The sequence below is a fragment of the Puntigrus tetrazona genome, chromosome 16 (assembly GCF_018831695.1).
Source record: "Puntigrus tetrazona isolate hp1 chromosome 16, ASM1883169v1, whole genome shotgun sequence".
Lineage (NCBI taxonomy): Eukaryota > Metazoa > Chordata > Actinopteri > Cypriniformes > Cyprinidae > Puntigrus > Puntigrus tetrazona.
The window spans coordinates 25575907-25597368 of NC_056714.1; the positions used below are offsets into that span (position 1 = coordinate 25575907).

A 21462-nucleotide genomic window follows, 5' to 3' on the forward strand; every position below is an offset into this window, starting at 1 on the left:
TGAATGACAAACATAATTTATTGAAAAAAATAGCGATGGCAAACTTTTGTTAAATCATGCTGATGTAGACTAGATCCGACGTCACTGGAGTTCTCACCGCTGTTGTGAGCGTCTAGCTGTGACGCCGAGTTGACGGCCACCTTACAGAGCGAGCAGTAGAGCAGACGCAGAGCTTTCTCATCCTCCGTCTCCGGCTCGGTCTCTGTCTCCGGACTGACGGCGGGGTCGTTCTCCTCCGGTTCAGGCGGGCTGGGCGTGATGGAGCGGCCGTCCTCTCCTCCTGACCCTGAGGTAGACTCCGGCTCTGTGGGCTCCACGCCGGGGCCGGACTCCGGGGCAGAAGAGGGCGAAGAAGGGGCCACGGGCTCTACAGGACTCCCACCTGTAAAAGACAAACGACCCGTCATTGGTAAGTGTGCTTTAGTGGCATATCTTGTTTAAAATAATAGTTTTAGGGTTATTATCGCGAGGATTTATGCATTTCATAACCCGAAGCTGTTCTTGCCCCGATGCCAGACTCATCATTCACGTACTATGAATAATTGTTTGGTTTCCATTTATCAAGGTCCAAATATAAAGAGAAAATAATTGAAATGAAGTACCTTTCATTTTTAAAAGTACTTAATTGAATAGATTATACAAAGATTACATAAAGATTCAAATAAAATAAATGATTGCAATGTAAAAATAAATCTAAAATCTAAAGCACACAGTGATTTTACATTTATTACGAACAACCATTTAGTTTGGTCTAAATGTAAAAAAAATGTAATTACTAAATTAAAAATAGTCCTGCATGACCAACAGAATACACCTCAACACAAAGTACACTTTTAATAATGCAAAAACATCATTTCATGAATTATATAAATTAAAAAAAGCATCATAACATCACCAAAATCAAACAAATATATTTATTATGTTTATTTAATTTGCATCGATCATATTTTCAAATATAAAAGGAAAAAAATAATTAAGCTCAAGTACCTTTTAATTTTTAATGTCTTTGATTTTATGGGCTATGCGATATGAAATCTAATGTACAAATGACATTGCAAAATGTAATTTAATGAATAAAAAAAAACGCGCCTATTTTTCTAACCCAAGCACGGCACCGAACGCTACCGAGGCTCAAAGTCAGACTTTTCTAATTATACACGCATTACGTTGTCCACTGGATGGATGAGTATTGGATTGTGTTTTGGATGAATAAATATGCAGCGGGCGCTCATAAACACGAACTGTGATGTCGCTGATGACTCGTCGACCTCTAAAAGCTCCTTCATTGCCATCGTCAATAATGCATGAGCGCATTATTCCATCAAACGGCACTCCCCGAGTTTTTCCCCGAGTGTTGGACTCGCTTCGATTTGAAGACTTCCTTTATTTGTGCTGGAAAATAACCGTCAAACATCGAGATAGATGGCGCCACGTGCCAGTGTTACCTAATACAGTCGACGCTGAAATTAATTGCACCGAATAAGATAAACTGCTGCTGATTTTCCCCAGATGCTTTTGGCAGGACGCTCTGATCAATGTCTAAGGGGTCTGAACACTTTGTACGGTAATAACACAGAGGCTCTCTTCATTTCAGACTCCGGGGACCCGATCGATACTGAATTATGTCGTTCTATTTTGGTGACCTGTTAAATAGAGTCTCTTATTTATCCCAGAGCTCCTGCTCGGATCATCCATAAAAGAAAAGAGGGATGGATGCCACCGAACGTGCTGCTCAAACTAAGACCAATCAGTTAACCCAAGGGCTTCAACAAACCGTTGTTCTGAAAAACAATTAATCTAATGATTGTTAGAATGAAAACTGATTACTGCACCAATGAATCGGTAAACTTTCGACTTTCGTAATTCGTTAAAATATACATTCTACACATATATAAAGCTGTTGCAGTTCTAACTGAAAGTGACACTGCCATTGTTTTTTTCAAGGTCGATACTGTAAAGTTGCTTGCTTTTTAGTAGTCTATTGATACCGTCTATCGTATCGTAGTCTATCAGATATTACAAATGTGACGCGACTTATTGGCCTTTCCCAAACTCTTTTGTTTTAGGTGCATTTACAAAATCTCGTAAGTTACTCAAAAAAGTAATCCACTACAAATTACTATTGCTTCTTTACCGATCACTGCGTTTAAAAAGTAATCAAAAATGTAAAAATGACATAAAACTGAAAATGTTATATTTTTTCCACAGTTAACGGTGAAAATAACTTGTTTGGTAACTTATTTTTTTAGCGTGCAACATTTAATTGTAGAAGGTCTACTTTTATTTCTAAACGTGCAACATCGCCGGAACATTGTCTTTTGTACAGTAGAGTACAGATTCTGCCGTCTCAGTCTCCGAATAATCCAGTGGAGAATCTCATTTTCACGAGTCAAAACATGATTTTTAAACACTGCATGGATAACGCAAGTACCTAATCAAATTGCGTACATTTAAAACATAATGCATTACATTGCGTTATCACGAAAAGTAGCTAGAATACAGTAAAGTTACTGTATAACTCCTTATACCCGACTGCGCTCACGATGGGCCGTTTTCATTTTGAACGACTCTTCAACGTGACTCGGGAAGAACGAGTCGCCTCAGAGAGGAGTGATTCGTTCGGTCGTGCATGCGCAACATCTGGAATTAGTTCACCTGTTTACAGTTAGAGTCGCTCTTTCATAGTGTGACAGCCCCATAAGCTTAACCTACGCATGTTACCACATTCAGTATTATGAAAAATTACTCCTCGCTACTATTGGGCTGAAATACAGCCCACAGCGCCACACTGGTCGAACAGCGCCATTGCAGGCACTCACGCTTCATCAAATGAGATCAAGGACTATTCAACCGCACACAAAAAAACTTTTTTTTATTATCATTTTTTTGGACAGTGTGGACACTAATCGTCTGAGCCCTAGTTAACCCTAACTTCACCAATATAGTTCTGCACATACAGTTTTAGAGTCCTTCATCCATGTTGAAAGGCTCACCAGCTGGCTAAAGGAGATTAGCTTGTTGAGCCGTGAACCAGGCCGCCAGCGCCGATGGCAAAAGGAGCCATTTCTCTCCCACCAGAGAAGCATCATTGACTGTGACGGCTCGGCACAGAGAACTTCATTTACACTCCAGTTTCTATTAAATCCGCAGCCGCACGGACACTTCAGTCGAGCTTGACCACCGTGAATAAGAGCCAGAAGAGCTCTTCTCAAAGCTCTACAGATGAGGACTTACACAGGAAAAAACAACCACGTCAACCTGTAATACAATAACTCTAGGTCTACTACAACACGTCAATGAAAGTACTGGGTAGTTACTTGCAAATTGTAGGTGTAGTCTCTTACTGATTACAGTGATGTAATATTCAGATGACATTTCAACTTTTTTATATTACTTTGATGCATTTTTGTTACATAGATTTATAAAAAATAAAAAAAAATCATTCTTTGTTTTGTATGTTGATGAAAATAGTAATTCAATCTTAAAAATGAAAAACTAAAACGAGTAAAATATATTCAAATTAAATAAATCAAAGTCTTCAACATTAGCATTAATGTACTACCAACAACGAGCAATATACTTAACCACTGTTAATGTTTACAGTTCACCTGTTTCCATTAAATGTTAACAGCATTTGCTGTGAAAAATTTATTAGTAAATGCTGAAGTTGATGTAGTTAAACCATATTTTAATTTTATAATATTTTAACTCATTTTTTATTTTTATAGTTTTTTTTATTAGTTTTTGTTTTGATTTTTAGAATGTCTATTTAACTTGAATTTATTTTTTTGTTTTAGAACTTGAAACATCAGAAACTGAAACATTATTTAGCTCAAATGTTCATTTTAAATCTTTTTAGTTTTAAATTTTAAATGTTATAATTTCACCTGATGTTCATGCTTTATTGTAGCTTTCTTCGATTAACTTCTAATAGTTTTAGTACTGCTTTAATAAGCGCACATTCGGTGCAAAGACGTGTGCGAAGGAGCGCATCTGGAAAGAATTATGTCCTATTTTAAGTAGGATGCTGAATCACAGGCAATTTCACCAATTATGAATCGCGTTCCACTTAATGATTCCAGTTCCGTAATGACTCCATTAATGGTTCTTTTATTACTTTTGAGGAAAACCCTCAAATAAATAGTTCTGATTGCATACGAAACAAACACAACACTATTTGCGGTAGCATTTTAAATGAGAGCTAATTTGTCTTTTTGGCTGATTCGTTAAAATCGGCTGATTCAAACGAGTCATTCGTTTACGAATCAGCTTCTGCGGATAGTTTCTTACCGTACTGTGCTCAAGGATGATGCAAATAATAAAGGCTGGATCTACGGCAGCGTGGTTCTTCGTAATCGGAAAAACTACCACACTTATCTTCTCTGCAAGAACACGGTGTGGATAAATGTTATCTTGTCAACAGGCCGAGCAATTTAGATAATACTTTCCATCCAGCTTTACTCTTTCTGTGAAAAGGTAATTTAAAACAGCTCCACTTGCAATTAATCAATTTGCCGCTAACGTCAAAAAGCCCACAAAGTCATTCGCTGTTTATGAGGAGATTCACCTCGGATGACAGATAAAGAGTAAATGAGGTGAGCGTCGGCGCTGACCTGAACATTAGCCTCATTTTCAGCTACCATCAGGAGGCTCCGATCACAAGCGGCCGACTCTACGGGAAGTCTGGCACATCCCAAACTACGACATGTGATCAATCCGAGCAGCATTTGTGTGTGAAAATAAGTCATTAAAGGGTAATTTGTGAGAGTACAGGCCGCTTTGATTGTCTGTCAGTGTGCTGGTGATCTATAGACTCTGCTGTGACCCGCGAGCCAGAAGAAGGAGAAACATCAGAGAAGGAAAAAGACAAAGAGATCAATGGTTCCTCATTAATGACCGGAATGGCCTTGATCGATCTGCTATATCAAGGTGCTGAAGGTGGCAGAACAGATCTGGGTCAATCCATGTAGTTCATTTTAATGTCATCAATCATATACCAAGCCCTAAAATATATGGCAAGACACACTTTTTGGACACACTTGAAATATCTGAATGTCACTGCATTCATTCAGTGGTACTTGTGATACGCAGTGAACACATTTTTGTTTTCTTAAATGCTAAAATGCAACGACGGATGTTTTGAAACCGTGACTAAAGGGCCTTGATGTTCTTTGTATATTAATGACTGTAAAATATCATCTTGTTTGATAAAATAGTTGATGATATTGCCTTGGAAAAAGATTAATAAATAAATGAAATTAATATTTCTAATATTTAAAATAAAATAATATAATATAATAATAAATATATATATATATATGTGTGTGTGTGTGTGTGTGTGTGTGTGTGTGTGTGAATATATGAAAAACAATATTTAACTTTATTAACTAAGTAATTTTACTTGATGTGCTATGATAAATAAAAAGTATAGATATATTTAAGAAACTAATAAAAATTACAAAGTATCGTAATAATGAAAATGTTATTATTAAAACAAATATTAGCTTGTAGAACTTCAAAAAGATGAATAAGTATTAATACAATATTAAAAATTTTTTATATGTAAACAATTATGTTATAGTAGTCATTATTAATATAGAATTACAGTAAATAATACACTGAAAAATATCTGGATATTTAAATCCTACCAATTTTATGTATATATATATATGTTTGTGTGTGTGTGTGTGTGTGTGTGTGTGTGTGTGTATATATATATATATATATATATATATATATATATATATATATATACACTTTTCTCAGGTAAGCCAATAGAGAATGACATATAACCGAAAGAAAGAGAGCTGCTCATTCTCTCAGCTCCTCTCCGGTCCCACCGATCTCTGCTCTTTAATTACGGGGGCAGTAATAAGTGCACGTCTCCATAATCCTTCCACCCTCATTATTATACCAACTAATCAGAAAGTTCCCTTGAGTTCTGATTACATTTTCACCATGATGCTGGATTAAGGCCTCTAATTATAATGATTACGCCCCATTATGAATCACACTGACTTGTGAAATCAGTCCCCGAGGGCCACGCGTTCCTGTCAGACCTCTGTTTTTTATTAATTGCCCCAAATATCTCATTTAGAAATTCTCCATATTTTATAGAGAGTAATAGCTGCTGCGAAACACCAGCGAGGAGGTCATTGGTGCCGCCGCCATGACGCCGGTGACACGGCAGCCGATCGATCCGTCCAATCGCAAGACTTCGATGTTTCGTGCACAGACGGAGCAGTTAAGAAACAGCAGGCACGCATAGGTGCATTAACCTCCAGCATTTTTGATCATTTTCACAAAAACGTCATGCGCCCAGAATATTTAGCTGCGTGAATATCTGCAATACATGCAACATGTCAAAAGGAAGAAAAGAGCCTGTTTAAACCTATTTATTTTAAAGTATCGATTTTTTTTTTTATCCATATTTAAAAAAGTAGCAAGGATTGGATTCAGAACAGTGATCAAAACAATTATTATTTTACACACTCATCTCTTTACACGAGATTATAATAGTACCATAAAACTGCGAAAACACGCACAAAAAAAAAACAAGATAATTCCTGGAGAAAATAGCTACATACTGGAGATAAATTATATTGGAGAAAAAAAGTTAAATATATAAAAATGCAGGTAAAAACTTTTAAAAGATTCTATTTCATATAAACGCTGGTCTTTTGCACTTTATATTTATCAAATATTACGGAAAAAAATTATATTTGTTACAGTTTTTACAACAATAGGATTGTTTTCGACATAATAATCTGTGTTGTTTCTTAAACAGCAAATCAGCATTAGAACAATTTCTGAAAAATCACGTGACGACTGGAGTAATGGTGTTACAAATCCAGCTTTGATCACAGAAATAAACGACGTTTTATATTATTTCAAATAGAAACCTATAGCGTTAATATTTTACAATCGCACTGTACTTTGAGTCGTATAAATGCAGCAGCGGAAGAGAATCATCGTCATCTGTAGCAGGCTGTACGTGTTCGTAAGGCTTTTTTCCGGTTCAGTGCCCGACGAAAGGCTGAGCGCTGCAGACGCTGAGGATTCTGGGAAAGCACATCAGGTTCGCCGATGACCGAACAGTTGGAGCTCGCACATCTCTCTCCTCAAAATACATTTTTATCGCCCTTTCTCAAACTTATTGGTTTCCTCTGTGCATTTTTCCTCATAACTTCCTCCTATCTTAGTGTATGCTTTTTATACTGACTTTAAGGCGGCCCTTACTTGCGCACTTTTGTTTGGAGACGCAGAAATGACACGCTTCACCTTTGACTATCAACTCTGTCTCAGATGTTTCTTATAAAATGCCTCAAGGGGAATAAAAACGGAAACAAATGAGTCATGAAGTAATGGGTATAACGGTATTGAATGAACGCAGATCACTCGATGAAAAACACTCGTTTATGCTGAGATCTATATTCTAGTTTTGATGGCTGACTTTTGTGTTTTTTGAGATCTTGGCAAATCTGAACCAGGGTTAAAACAGTTAGCTAAAAGTAAGGTCGAAGTAAAGAAAACTTGAAAATACAAACTACGTCACTTGGCATTACTCCATAAATACGAATTTAAAATAGAATTAAAATAGCTTATGGCACGAATACCTTCGCACTTAAATCTGTAAATAACTGCAGAGGTCCGATGCTGTATTTCTGTTGTTTTCTTGTGTGAACGTCTCAAGATTCTTAAAACAAGATGCATTTGCTTAAGAAGGAAAACGACCAAAGACAAGAAGTCTTGTTTTTTTTTTAAACTGAACAAAATAAAGCAGGTTAATGATATATTTTTAGCCAAAAATACAACACAAACTATTATGATATTAAGTAAAGATCATGTTCTATGAAGATGTTTATAAATTTCCTGCTGTAAATATATATAGTCTTCATTCTGACACCCTTAGATTACAGATTTTCAAATAGTTGCATCTCGGCCAAATATTGATTTAGAAATCTCGATTTTGTAAAACTGACACGGTCTTGTGGTACATTCGCTCTTGTATAAACCAACTCACTTAAGCCGTATCTTTATTTTCCATGTATTTTGAATTAAGGATGTTTCGTACTGAAAAACGAAGCATCCTGAAGATATGCATTTTTAGCAACGCACGCAACGTTGTCTTTTTTTTTTAATGATTTTAAGACTTTCTGGGACCCGCACAAGCCACGGTGCTGAGATCTCTTCTGAAAGCGACGCATATAAGATTCGCAGGTGATCATTCAGGCGGCGCGTGCTTTTAGAAGAACACCGCCCCGGTCCGTAATCCAGCCCTGAAGCACGTGAAAGCATCTCTTCTTCTCTCTTCCCTGACTTGTGCTTTCTGCATGTATTGTGCAGCTGTCTGAGCTGGCGTCCCTCCCCTGACAATCTGCTCTTTAATAGCTAATATCAGGGTACATTTCCTGCTGCACTGGACTGGAACAGAGAGATGGAGGCGTCTCTGTCACACACACACACACACACACACACACACACACACACACACACACACACACACACACACACACACACGCGGCTGCTGACTCATCTCCTCATCTACAGCGGCTCTCTCTCTGCCCTCTGTCCGTCTCGGGCATCACATCAAAGGACCGTCCTCTCTCTCTGACTTAGATAGTGGCCATTTGCGCTGCCGCTGTCTCACTGATTAGATGTCATTTCCAGCACTGACAATTTCTTACTTTTGCACCACTACACGTCCGTGGCTGGGCTAGATGCTTCAGATGCACCAGGGAAAAGAAAGCGAACCGGCTTTCACTTCCAATAATGGTTCGTTTGGTAATTATTGCTAAAAATGTTACTATTAGCGCTACTGATTATGTAAAGCACATTTCTGGGCACAAAATGTAAAAAAAACAACAACTGCAGCCTACGCATGCAAACACACTTTTGTTGCATTCAAAAATTTTAAAGCATATTTGTGAAGTATTAAGTACTACTTTTAATATGCATGTAATAATGCAATATATGTGTTTATATAAATGTTTAATAAAATAAATAAATAAAAATAATATATAAAATTGTACATATATTGCATAATTCTCTCTCTCTCTCTCTCTCTCTCTCTCTCTATATATATATATATATATATACATACACACACACACACACATATATATATATATATATATATATATATATATATATATATATATATGCATAAATAGCATATGCTATACTATTATATAACATTTACATACTATCAGTGAAAGCAAATATTTTACCATTTTTAATATTTTTTTTACTAGTGGGTGAACACTATGGTGTGTAAATGAGGAAAGCACAATAAAGTAATAAAGTACCCATACATTGAACTAAAACTATTAAAACATTTGGGACCAAAAACGTTCAGACACTTTGACCCGACCATGTTTTGCTTAAGTGTTTTTTCTGTAATGTAATGTGAACTTTTTACACCACAGACTGAACAAAAAGTAAGCACTGCTTGGTGATTGGTTAACCTAAATTGGTTTGATCTAATTGTGTACTTAGTTTTAACAGCTGACAGCTATTTCATTTCATTATCAAGACGAATTTGTTCCGACACAGTTTATCCCTGAGGTCTTGTCATATTTCATAACCCTTTTCTAAACTCTAGCAAATAAACTGTATGAATTTGAAATGCTGAAGATGTTGAATCAATTTTGTTTTGACAGTAAATAAAATATATAATATAAAATTAGCAAATGTATATATAAATATTGTTTTATTTTTATTATATTTTTATTTTATTTTGCAATTTATGCAATTTTATTTGCTTTTTTTATTTATTTGCTTTTATTATTTCAATTTTTTTTGTTATTTTACAATACACGCAATGAAAATGCGGTGATTACTAAAAATGAATTATTAAATAAAAAAATAAAGCTTCTAATAACACACAAGTATCCCTGCCGTAGAGTATGCATATATTACATATATTTTTTCCTCAAGGTCCGAAGCAATTTCCATGCTGAAGTGTAGTAGTATGACCTTTACAGATAAGCCCCAAGCGAAGAAATGCAGTTAAGAGCGCGGTGACATCGAGGTGGAAGATAACAAATAACTCCAAAATATGTAGTCGAATGCAAACATATTCTCTTCCCACACATTATTCACTTCCCAGCCCTGACAAATGACTGTTATTTAATAAGAGAAAAAAAGAAAACCTTGAATTAAACGCATTAAATAGCCACTCCAAAAGAGCAGACTATCTTGAGCGCTGCTATCTGCTCTCTGAAGCCGCCCTATTAGTGTCTGAGCCTCCGCTATTCATTACATGCGGCAAATAAACTCTAGATAATGCAGCTTTCAGCCGCCCCCACAATTCATCTCTCTGACATCTATGCGCATTAATATTCATTACCGAGTGGCATTTTGACAAACAAACGCCCAGCTCGCCGCAAACGCCGGGAACGGGAGAGAAGCGGTCGGGAGTGATGCTGCGTTCGGTGCGATGTGGCGTGATTTATCGGGAGCTTTCTGGCCCTGCGTGATCATGTACTCAACCGGGGCACGGTGCTCTTCTTTATTCGCCGGCTTTATTAATGCAAACAATACGCCGGCTCGATTAGTTTTCTGATAACGGCTGAGGCAGGTCAGCGATACGTGCGTTTCCATTCCAGAGATACAAAAGGCAGAACCGACTAAAATGAATTGCGCCGCTGATGATAGCGCCATTTATCCGTGCATGGTGCCTGCGTTGTCTTAACGCCCTTCGCTAAAGAAATTATGCAAATTGCACAACCCAAATGTACACAAAAGACCTGTGGTGAATGCGATGTGCATGGCGCGAAACCCAATTTTGAGTACTGAAGAGTACAGGATGCGGCACGCTGTCACGATCTAACGTAATTAATGCGAATGCACGGCATCGCTCCACAAAAGCACCTGCTTTATGAATAAGGCGCAATCAATAATGAGCCCCATTTACATAGAAAGGAGGAGTGTTCGCATGGGAAAGAATAAAAATGGCTTAATTTAAATGCAGCATGTTCTTATTTTAGCACATTTAGCGCCTGCTTAACCCCGACTGCCATGTAGTCAAAAAGATGATGCATAGAGTTGCAATTAAACAAAGCACTGCAGAAGATAAAGCGGTACTTCCCGCAAGGAACAGTTCGCCCCAAAATAAAAATGTATTTTCCCTAAGGCCAACCGAGATGTAGGTGAGTTTGTTTCTTCATCGCTTGCTCAGCAACCGATCCTCTGCAGCGAATGGGTGCCGTCAGAATGAGAGCAATGATGTACACCTGCTTGGGCTCATCGGTTAACGTTTTATGAAGTGCAATGTGTGTTTGTACGAAAAAAAATCCAACACTGAGACTTCAAAATGTTGCTTCCGGCTACATTATGAGGAGAGAAATATACACAGATCAGGCAGTGCTTGCAGGCAAGGCAGCCATAAACAAATATGTGTGTGTACTTTGACATGAGAAGAAAACTTGTATTTCTAGTATAGTACTAGACCAGAAACAAAGGTGTAATGTCTTAAAAAGGGATTTGTTTCTTACAAAGCCACAGATTTTGGATGAAATGGAGTAGTGTGGATTACAGTGATTATTGTGATCAGCTGTTTGGACTCTAATTCTGACGGCACCCATTCACTGCAGAGGAGCCGTTGGTTAACAAGTGCTAATTTCATCAAATTCGACGAAGAAACAAATTCATTTACGTTTTGGATGGCCCGAGGGTGAGTACGTTCTAAGCAAATTTGTTTTGGGTGCACTATTCCTTCCTGTTGCCAAAAAAAAAAAAAAAAAACATTGCAAAAAGCATTGACTAAATATTCAGTTTAGCCTATTAACTATGCAAATAATATATCAGACTTTTTCACAACTAAAGTCAAAATGGCAAAAAAGCCACGTGTGTTTTGAATCGCTACCATTTCATTTACACGCATCTGCTTCTTTTTGCAATTAAATACAGCCTTGTCTTTTGCGTTATTTTTTAACACTTAAAGATTGCGTGCAAAACAATCTGTGCAACTGTTTAGTGAACTCGCCCCAAAGTGTTGACACGTACAACTTTTGGTGACAGAACTGTGTTGTTACGAATCGCACGATGCACGGAGAACACAAACTGCTGACGCTAGTGCATTATTTGTGTTGCATCTACGATTTCCTCTGGCTCTCAAAGATGAGGCACTGCTTTATAAGACAATAACGGCTTGTGAAGGAGCGTCTCTCTGACTTCAGGCTACACTTTTCCCTTAAAATGCCACAAATTAGATTACACCAGGTGTTTGAGCGCAAATAGACATTTTGATTGGGGCGAGCTTGACTGCTGGGCCTAAACAAGCAGAACAAACAAGAGCGAAGTAAATGACTGGTTCCAGAACAGGTTCCAGACATGTGTTGAGTGCACCTAATTCCACAATGTGCTTACGTACACAGTTTTGTGCCACGAGACTCCAGAAACCTGATCCAGCTGTAATCCTGCAGAGAATACAGCCAACCCCTGGATCGCTAACAAACACACACGGGAGGATGCTGTTTGCTTTGGACCATCTGAAACAGCACCACGAGTCACATTGAACCACCGGAGCGATATATAACTTCATCAAGATCAGCACAGGTCAATGAAAACCAGAACCTGAAGTGGGCGTCATGCTATTTTCCACTGGTGTACGTGAATGTGAAGTACTGTACCGCTGCAATAGCAACACAATTACTGCAAAACGCCTGCCTAGGACTCAAATTATGGCCGATTTTTTTGGAACATATTTCTTGTTTCCAGCTCAGAGAGAGATCTTTGTGACAGAAATAGAAGAGGAGGTCAAGTCTCGTCCAGGGAAATCTGATGAATGTTTCTTCTGTAGCAGAAAGCGGCAATAAATCGCAGAACTCACACAGGTTCTTGCATTTTTCGGAGCGCTCTTTGGGAGAGCAAGACTTGCAGATGATGTTTGGGTGTTCCGGGTGCTTTCTTAAGACTTCAGACAGCAAAACCAACCGGCTGCAAGTCTTTACGCATGGATCAGTGTGAAAGTGCGGTCACATTTATGGTCGCTTGATTGAGCGCGTGAGCAAAATGCAACAATTCCAGTGGCAATCTGCGCAATGGAGAATTTCTTTGATGGGCTTGCCTGTGCAAAGAAATCTCTCTATGGAAATATATTTCAGATTTAAGGTTAGTGATTCTGACACACAAGTTTGTAACACAGACCAGTCTGCTCGTCCAGCTCGACATCACACGCCATTGTTTCTGGGTACAAATGTTCATATGGCAAAACAAACAACAAATGGTGGTAATATATAGTGTGCTGTTATACTAAAGACAAATCATGATCTCCATACCAAAAGCTCACACGGCCAGACAGTGATTTTCATCTTTTGATCATTAAAGTATTGGTGAGTAAGTGAATATGTTCCCATTTCATTGTCCAGCAATCCTTCGGGGAAAAAAAAATAGCACCCCATGTATGGATTTTTGTTTTAAATCTGAACGTGCACCGTGTATAAAAAGTTATTGTGCTTCATGTTGATGTCAGAAAGAAACATTGACCAAATGTTGGTCTGAATGAAAATGTAAATTCATTCCTTGCCACTAGGTGCCGCTTTTGAAGCAGTTTTTTTCTGCAATTTTTTTTTAAGTAATTTATTTAGAGTTGATTTGTTTGTCATTTAATCCTGAATCATTTATTTTGTCCCATCCAGATGTGCTTTTTGTCACCTGCGGAGTTTCAGCAACTTTTATTTTTATTTAATTTTTTTGCCATTTAATTGTCAAAAAATCTTAACTGATTTCATATATTCATTTATTTTACATAGTTTTATTTACAAACGTTGCGCTTGCATTTTTATCATTAATTATAAAAATGATCATTTAGACTCTTTTGTTGAGGTTCTTTTGCAACAGCTTTCTATTTGCCATTATATTGTCCACCATTATTTAAAAAAAAAAAAAAAAAAAAAAAATATATATATATATATATATATATATATATATATATATATATATATATATATATATATATATTTTTTTGCATGTATTATATGTCTACAGTATTTTATTAACTATGTAAATAATATGCAGATTATTTTATAAATATTGCATTTTTTTAGTTTTGCCGAATAAAAGTTAACGTGACCACATATTTGTGCCATTTTATTGTCTACAATTAAAAATAATTAACAATCTAAATAATTTTGCCTTCAGTAAAATGCAGGTTCTTTTGCAGAGACTGCTTGCAAAACTGTGGCAACTTTTTGCTATTCTTTTTACAAATTTCACCAATCAAAAGCAAACTTTAACTCTACGAAGTGTTTTGCCGTTTCATCACATTATTTCAATCGCCCGCCCAATCTCTAAAAACATAATAAAGATGAAAAGAATCAACATGCCGCTCTTAGATCATACGTGTCCATTGCACGGGATTTATTCAATAACATAGATGCTTGTAAACAGGAGAATTGTCTCTTCTCTTACCTTTTGTGTCAGTGTTGCCGGCCGTCGTGGAGAGAGAGAGGCCTTTAGGCGGCTCCTTGTTGGTATTTTCTCTGGTGACCAGGGAACTCTTGTGTTTGAGGCATTTCGGGGCGTCCAAGGATTTCAGCTTCTTGGCGTGTTTGGTGCCTTTGTAGTGGGCCAATGCCTGGCTCTAGGAAACACAAAACGGGCCAACCCCGTAGAGAGGGCCAGCCCGGACCAGGTGTTAGCAACATCAGACAGGGCCGAAGGAGCCCCGAGCCATGAGCAAACAAGCTGCTGGACGCAGCGCTGAAATGTGGAACGATCGCATTTTATCGACATAAAACCACCCATCTGTGAGGGTGAAGCTGACAGGACGCCCGTCTTCAGTGCAGCCCATGAGAAATCTCACATTTGAGCGTCTCTGCGCTTCACCTGTATGTGTCGACTGTCTGGATCTGCTCCAAAAGCTAATGAGCTGCCTACATATGCAGCATTTTAAGGCACCGTAGGCGTGCAGCACAATGAAAAGGACACATTTCCAACACAAAATGTGAAGCTAAAAATGGTTTGATAATTTGGAGAAAGAAATGAAAAATGCGTGAATGCTTTAGAGAAACTGTTGTATTTTTAATATAAGATTAATTATACTGCTCGGCAAACATTATTAAGAAATTGAGAGGGTTTGAGATATTGACTATATTGATATTGAGATATTGAGATATGTAATATAAATTATATGAAATGTAATTTACTTGTAAAATATATATAAATATATATTAAAAATAAATAATAAATAATATATATATATATATATATATATATATATATATATATATATATATATATATATATATATATATATATATATATACACACACAAAATCATATTAAATATACAATTATATAACTGCAGCCTGGAGATCTCTAAATATGGGCGGGTACTACAAAACAGGCAGGATCTCCATAATAGGGCGTGGTTTCCTAAAACGTACTTTTCTTTTCTCCCAATCAACAACAGTGCAAACTCCGCCCCACAGATGATTCTAAAGATTTTATTGGTTAGACAACCCAGTCTGCAGAATCTGTCGAGCTACGGTCAGTGCAAAGGGGGACAACGGCACCAACTTTCTTCCCACTTCCGTGTCAATCATTTTTTTGTAATTTCATAGGGAGCTTCAAAGACGACCGAGTGTATGCGCTGCTCATTTGTCTCCTTGTGTTCATTGCATGTGTAAAAAAAAAGAAAAACCAATTATATTTTATTGCGATATATAAACGATATTGTCAGTTCTTTTGGGCACAGTGTGAAAAATCGAATATCGTGACAGCCCTAGTTTGTCGCATCAATCATCAAATCCAACGGTACAAACATAAACGTTAACATCCATTGATTTTTAAATTCAAATAATTAACTGGAAAATGTAAAAAATATTTTGTTATGCTAAATTTGTCTGTTTTACTCAAGCCAGCGTAGCATGCATCATTCACATCGTAGAAAAAAACAGTATCACTGGACCAGTGCAATACCAGCTTCTTCTCTTTTATGCCAATTCAAAGTTTTATCTGCCAATGCAACAGTGATGTCTTCTATAAATCGATAAATATTGATTGCCCGTCATGAATTTTGTAATTTTGCATACTTTAATTGCATCAGTCGAACGGCATAGTCTTCTGTGAATAAGGTGCAACCTATAATGAGCTTGATTTACATATAAAGCAGACGTGTTTGTGCTGGAAAGAATGACAATGACTTCAATTAAACATGCATAGCGTTAATTCGCCGCATTTAGCGCCTGCTTAAACTGGAATGATTAACTAATCAGCATATCGTGTAATTAATTTGACTATGAATTTCAGCCGATTGACGGCGTTACTTCTGATGCCTTCATTATTACGCGTTATATAATTAAATAGTTGACTATTTTTACCAATATTAATGTATCTCACGCTTATTTATGTATTAAATTACACCCATAATCGAGTCTACTCGTTGGAATTGCTTGTTTGATTTCAGCGAGGATGTTCCCTTAAAATGCAGGCAGCAGACAGAAACCTCACTAGGTTTGGGCCTAGTCTCTTTGAGTAATGGTGTGGAATAAAGAGTCTGACAGAGAAGAAAAGAATGGCCTCTCCCAGTCGTCCGCGTGTGAGGTTATTATCCCGTATGACACAGACCCATACATAAAACTTCCAGCTCATCTTGGCTGACTTGGTGGGAAACAAATCTTTTAATATCCGCGGGCACAGTGTAGGTAGCTTCAACCGCTCTGTGGCATTCGCGCTCACCTTCAAACCAGATTTATTACGGCTCAATTGGACCGTGCCATTCGCAACGCCTTTCAGTTGCCCTTGTTTACCCCGCCGCTAACTCCTGGACGCCTGTCTGACATTGCTAGCTGCGAGGAGGATACTATCAAGAGACGGCCAAACGCTTCTTTGAATAAATAAGCCGTTGACTTCGCTGCTGCTACAAGGTGGCCATGTGAACAAAGACGTGGATGCTAGAGCTACATATTTAATGAATAAATAAATAACTGCTACGTCAATGATAGCATTTGCAATAAATTATATTAAATTAAAGTTTTGGCATGAAGTTATAACTTAATTTAAATGAAATTTTTTATCGTTTTTGTTTAATTTTATACGTTGAATTGAATTTAATAACACATTAAAACAAATATAGCAAATGCTATAATTAAAACATCAATAAAAAGAAATAATAATACAATATTTCTAAAATAAATTATTAAAAAAATATATTCTAGTATAAAAAAATACTAAAATAGTCCACAAATAACTTATAACACATACAATTTAATAAAAAAACGTAAAAATATAAATAAGAAAAAAATTGTTATAAAAAGTAATGGAAAAAAAAAAAAAAAAAAAATATATATATATATATATATATATATATATATATATATATATATATATATATATATATATATATATATACACACACACACACACATTTAAAAATCAATAGCAAAAATTAAATAAATAAAAATAAAAACAAATAAGAAATAAGAAAAATTAATTATTTATAATTATTATTTTATTGAATTTATTATTTAATATTATTTAATAATTACATTTAACATTTTGCCACTTTTAAGAAATGTTTAGATTTTTTATTACTGGCCATAAACCGCATTTTGCATTATTTTCTCCTGGCACACCAAATACATTCCATCTCCCACAGCATCATTTATGTGCTCTTGGTAAAACCGCTGTTTACCTGCCAAAGCTTTTACTCACATTTGGTGTTCGGTTCGCGTTCAACTAAAAGCTTGCTTTGACTCACCTTCCTCTCACGACTTATTTCTTTACAATACCAGCCTGCCTGTCAGAGAGGTAATTTTGTAAAGACATTAAGGGCAGATATACCTTTATGAAAAGCAATAAGACATCATGACAGATCAGACTCCTTTTGATATATCGTATTTGTACAAATAGCAGTGCGGGATATGGATCATAATCATATAGATTTATATCAAGAGGGGTTTGTAAGTAACACATCATTTGAGCGGGATAGCGTTATGAAAATGGCTTTAACGGCAAGATGAATAGGATGTTTCCTGACACCTTCCAGCTATTCGTTCCGACGGCCAATCACAGGGGAGAATGCAGTGACACAGATAAATGTCATGTGCAATCTGAGCCGCAATCAACCATTCATTAAACGCACGACACGGAAGAGCTGTCACTGTGACGGCCGAGAACGGACGCCCGATGAGGAGGAAGTCAGCCCTGCCCCGTGAGCCTTTAACTAAGATGGGCACCTGCTATGGGACGCTGTTAAATGATGCTATCAATCAATCACGGGAAAAGCAAATTAGAGCCGCAGCCTGTGTTTGGCAGGCAAAGAGCAAAGCACTCCAGCAACTAACTAGGTTTTCTCTCCCCTGCCATTATATACTGCATTTATAATTTATACCCAAGTGTGAATCCATAACCAAGTGTCTCCTATTTATGTGAGTAACAAACGCACATATGCAATGGCCTAAACTGCATTTTTGCATGAAGTGTAAAATTAAATTACAATTGAATGAAAAGTAACTTAAATATTAAATATTATAAAGCATTATTCATTGTAAAATGCAATGAAAGAAGACAAGCATGCGAGTAACAAAAAGAAAGACTTTTGGCAGCAAGTAAAAAAATAAATAAATAAATAAAAAAAAATATATATATATATATATATATATATTTAAATGATTAAATTAGCATGTAAGTAGCAAAAGAAAGACAGTAGCCCAAAACTAACTTTTTGCAAAAAAATAATAATAAATAAATAAATAAATAAATAAATATATATATATATATATATATATATATATATATATATATATATATATATATATATATATATATATATATATATATATATATATATATTGTTAAATTATGTTAATTAATGTTAATTAATGCAATGATGTTATAAATGAATAATACACAAATAATGTTAAATAATAATAAAATCTAAGTAAGTAAATACATCTAAAACCAGACAAATTAACATTATAAATCCATCTAAAAAGTCTAAACAAGTCATAAATGCTATGTCCAGGAAAACGTTTTGGCAATGAGATGGAAAAACAAAACAAAATAAATAAATAAATGGTACAAGAATTATAAACAATAAATATATTTATATACTTATTTATAAATTACTTATATAGTAAATAAATAAAAAATATTTTAAATAAATATAAGAAAGGTAAAAATGATAATGATCATTATAAATATAAAAATATTAAAATTATTTAAGACAGAAGCTGCCACTGTGATGACCAGGCCTTTAACCAAAATGGGCACGAGCAATGGGACACAGTTAAATGACACTATCAATAAATCATGGGAAAGCAAATTAGAGCTACATTCCCTGCGTTTGGCAGGCAAAGAGCAAAAGCACTTCAAGAACTTAACTAGGTTTTCTCTCCCCCACCATTATAAAATGTATTTATAATTCATACGCCCAGAAGAATCCATAACCAAGTGTCTCATATTCAAATGGACCCGTGGCGATATATGAAAACCAAATGTTATTTTCAAAAGTCGCCCGGAACGCCTGGCTAGACTCTGGAACTCTCCAGAAGCCATTTAATTTTTGAAAATGCGCCGTATAAAGGTTTCCCGGGCTCAGATTGGAGCTGATTGGAAGCTGGAGCACAAACGGCCAATGATAATGAGGTTTTGCTGAGCATACGGCGTGATTTGAATGCATAATCGCACCCAGACACTTTCTGCGATTGGCCGCTGGAGAGCTACGGGCCGTGTCATTGGTCAACGGCGGCCCCGCCCACTCGTCCAGTCACATGGTCCTGACGGATGCGCATAATGAGCTGTGATTGTTGTGCGATGGACCTCTGTCCTGCGGATATTGCGGCTTAATATCTGACGGTGACGCTGTAAATGAGCACCTAATGGAGCGGATATGGGCAGTTCTGCTTTTAAATAATCCCATTTGGACTAAATACCTCGGATAAAAGCGTGGCACACAGGAAGAAGTTCTCCTGAATGGTAAATGACAAGGGATGGATGAAGGACGGAAGATAAAATTGTCCTCTAGGCCATTTCAAAGTCATCCTCATTGAAGTCAGTGGATGATCTATAGGCTGAGCCTAATAGATGGCTGGAAGTATGACGATATATAATGTATGACAGTGGAAATGGATCAAATGTATGGGCAGGACCTTCTTACTTGCTTTATACACAGTGTATTGACAGATCTTTGTGCTGTACGTAGGGCTGGGTGAAGATATCGATTCCCAAAACTAATGACTTTAAGGCGATTCAAAAAGGTAAAGTGTGGCCTGATTCTTAAATCAAATGATTGTTTGGTCATTTTTTGTTCACCGGCTATTTTTAATGCATTAAAAACAGATTCTCAAAACAAGTGAGTCAAATACAAATACTGAAACGCTGCTTATTTTTAGTGAATTACATTTACATGAAGATTTAGTCATTTAGCAGACGATTTTATGCAAAGTGACTTACGGATGAGTACAATAGAAGCAATCAAAATCAACACAAAAGGAATTTTTTTTATTAAATTCTAATGTAGTCAGGTCGTAGAGAAAACAAAAGTCTCTTATAATTTAGTTACGGCGTGAACAATGCGGTACGACTGACGAAACAAATGACTCTTACGAACTAGTTCTTATTAGTGAATCAAACACATACACTGTGGCTAATGTAGTTCGAATCACAATAAATAAAAGAATCTGTTTCTGTTAGTGAACCAAAAACAAACAGCACAAACAATGTAATCAGATTCTCGAAACAAACTATGTGTAGTTTTTTGTGAATCAAACATAGCATGCAGTATGATTCACAAATGCCTCTTATGAGCCGCTTCTTAACATATAATTAATAACATATAAAGCAACGAACATAATCAGATTCTCAAAGCAATTCTCGTTGAGTGTGACCAATGAAAACCAAATCACAAACAAATGACTCTCATGAACTGGTTCTTTTTAGTGAATCAAACACATACAGCGTGACCAATGGTATCCAAATCATAAGCAAATGACTCAAACAAAAAGGATATTTTTAGTGAATTAAAAACATATGCAAATTCTCACAACAAAAAACTCTCAAATGAATCAAATACTGTGCGACCAATACGCTCACGGACATAAAGGTACTAAAGCTGTCACTGGGGCAGTACCTTTTCAAAGGGTCCATTTTGGTACTTATTAGTGCTTAAAGTGTACATATTTTAACCTATTAGGTACAAAAGAGTACCTTTCGAAAATGTATCGACCCAGTGGCAGCTTTTTTACATTTATTTCTGAGAGTACATACTGCAATCTGATTCACAAATGTCTCGGATAAAGCGTTTCTTTTTAGTCAATTAAAAACATGCAGTGTGACCAATGTAGTCAGATTCTACAGAAAAACTAATTTAGTTACGGCGTGACCGATGTAATACGACTGAGTCTTGAAATGAATCTTATGAACCAGTTCTTATTAGTGAATCAAACACAGTGCAGTCCAAATCACAAACAGACGATTCACGAGTCTGTTCTCTTTACTAAACCAAAAACCAAA

The 21462-nt window shown here is 36.3% G+C and overlaps 1 protein-coding gene across 3 annotated transcripts in view; it reads right to left on the reverse strand.

The window, feature by feature from the left end:
* znf385d (zinc finger protein 385D) overlaps window positions 1–21462 on the reverse strand; it is a 58569-nt gene that overhangs the window by 7376 nt on the left and 29731 nt on the right. For all 3 annotated transcript variants that reach the window (XM_043260186.1, XM_043260187.1, XM_043260185.1), the window contains 2 exons: window positions 14416–14587; window positions 98–382 (listed from right to left, as the gene is read on the reverse strand). In XM_043260186.1, coding sequence (XP_043116121.1) covers window positions 98–382; window positions 14416–14587 — 457 coding nt within the window. The remainder of the gene's footprint in view (window positions 1–97; window positions 383–14415; window positions 14588–21462) is intronic.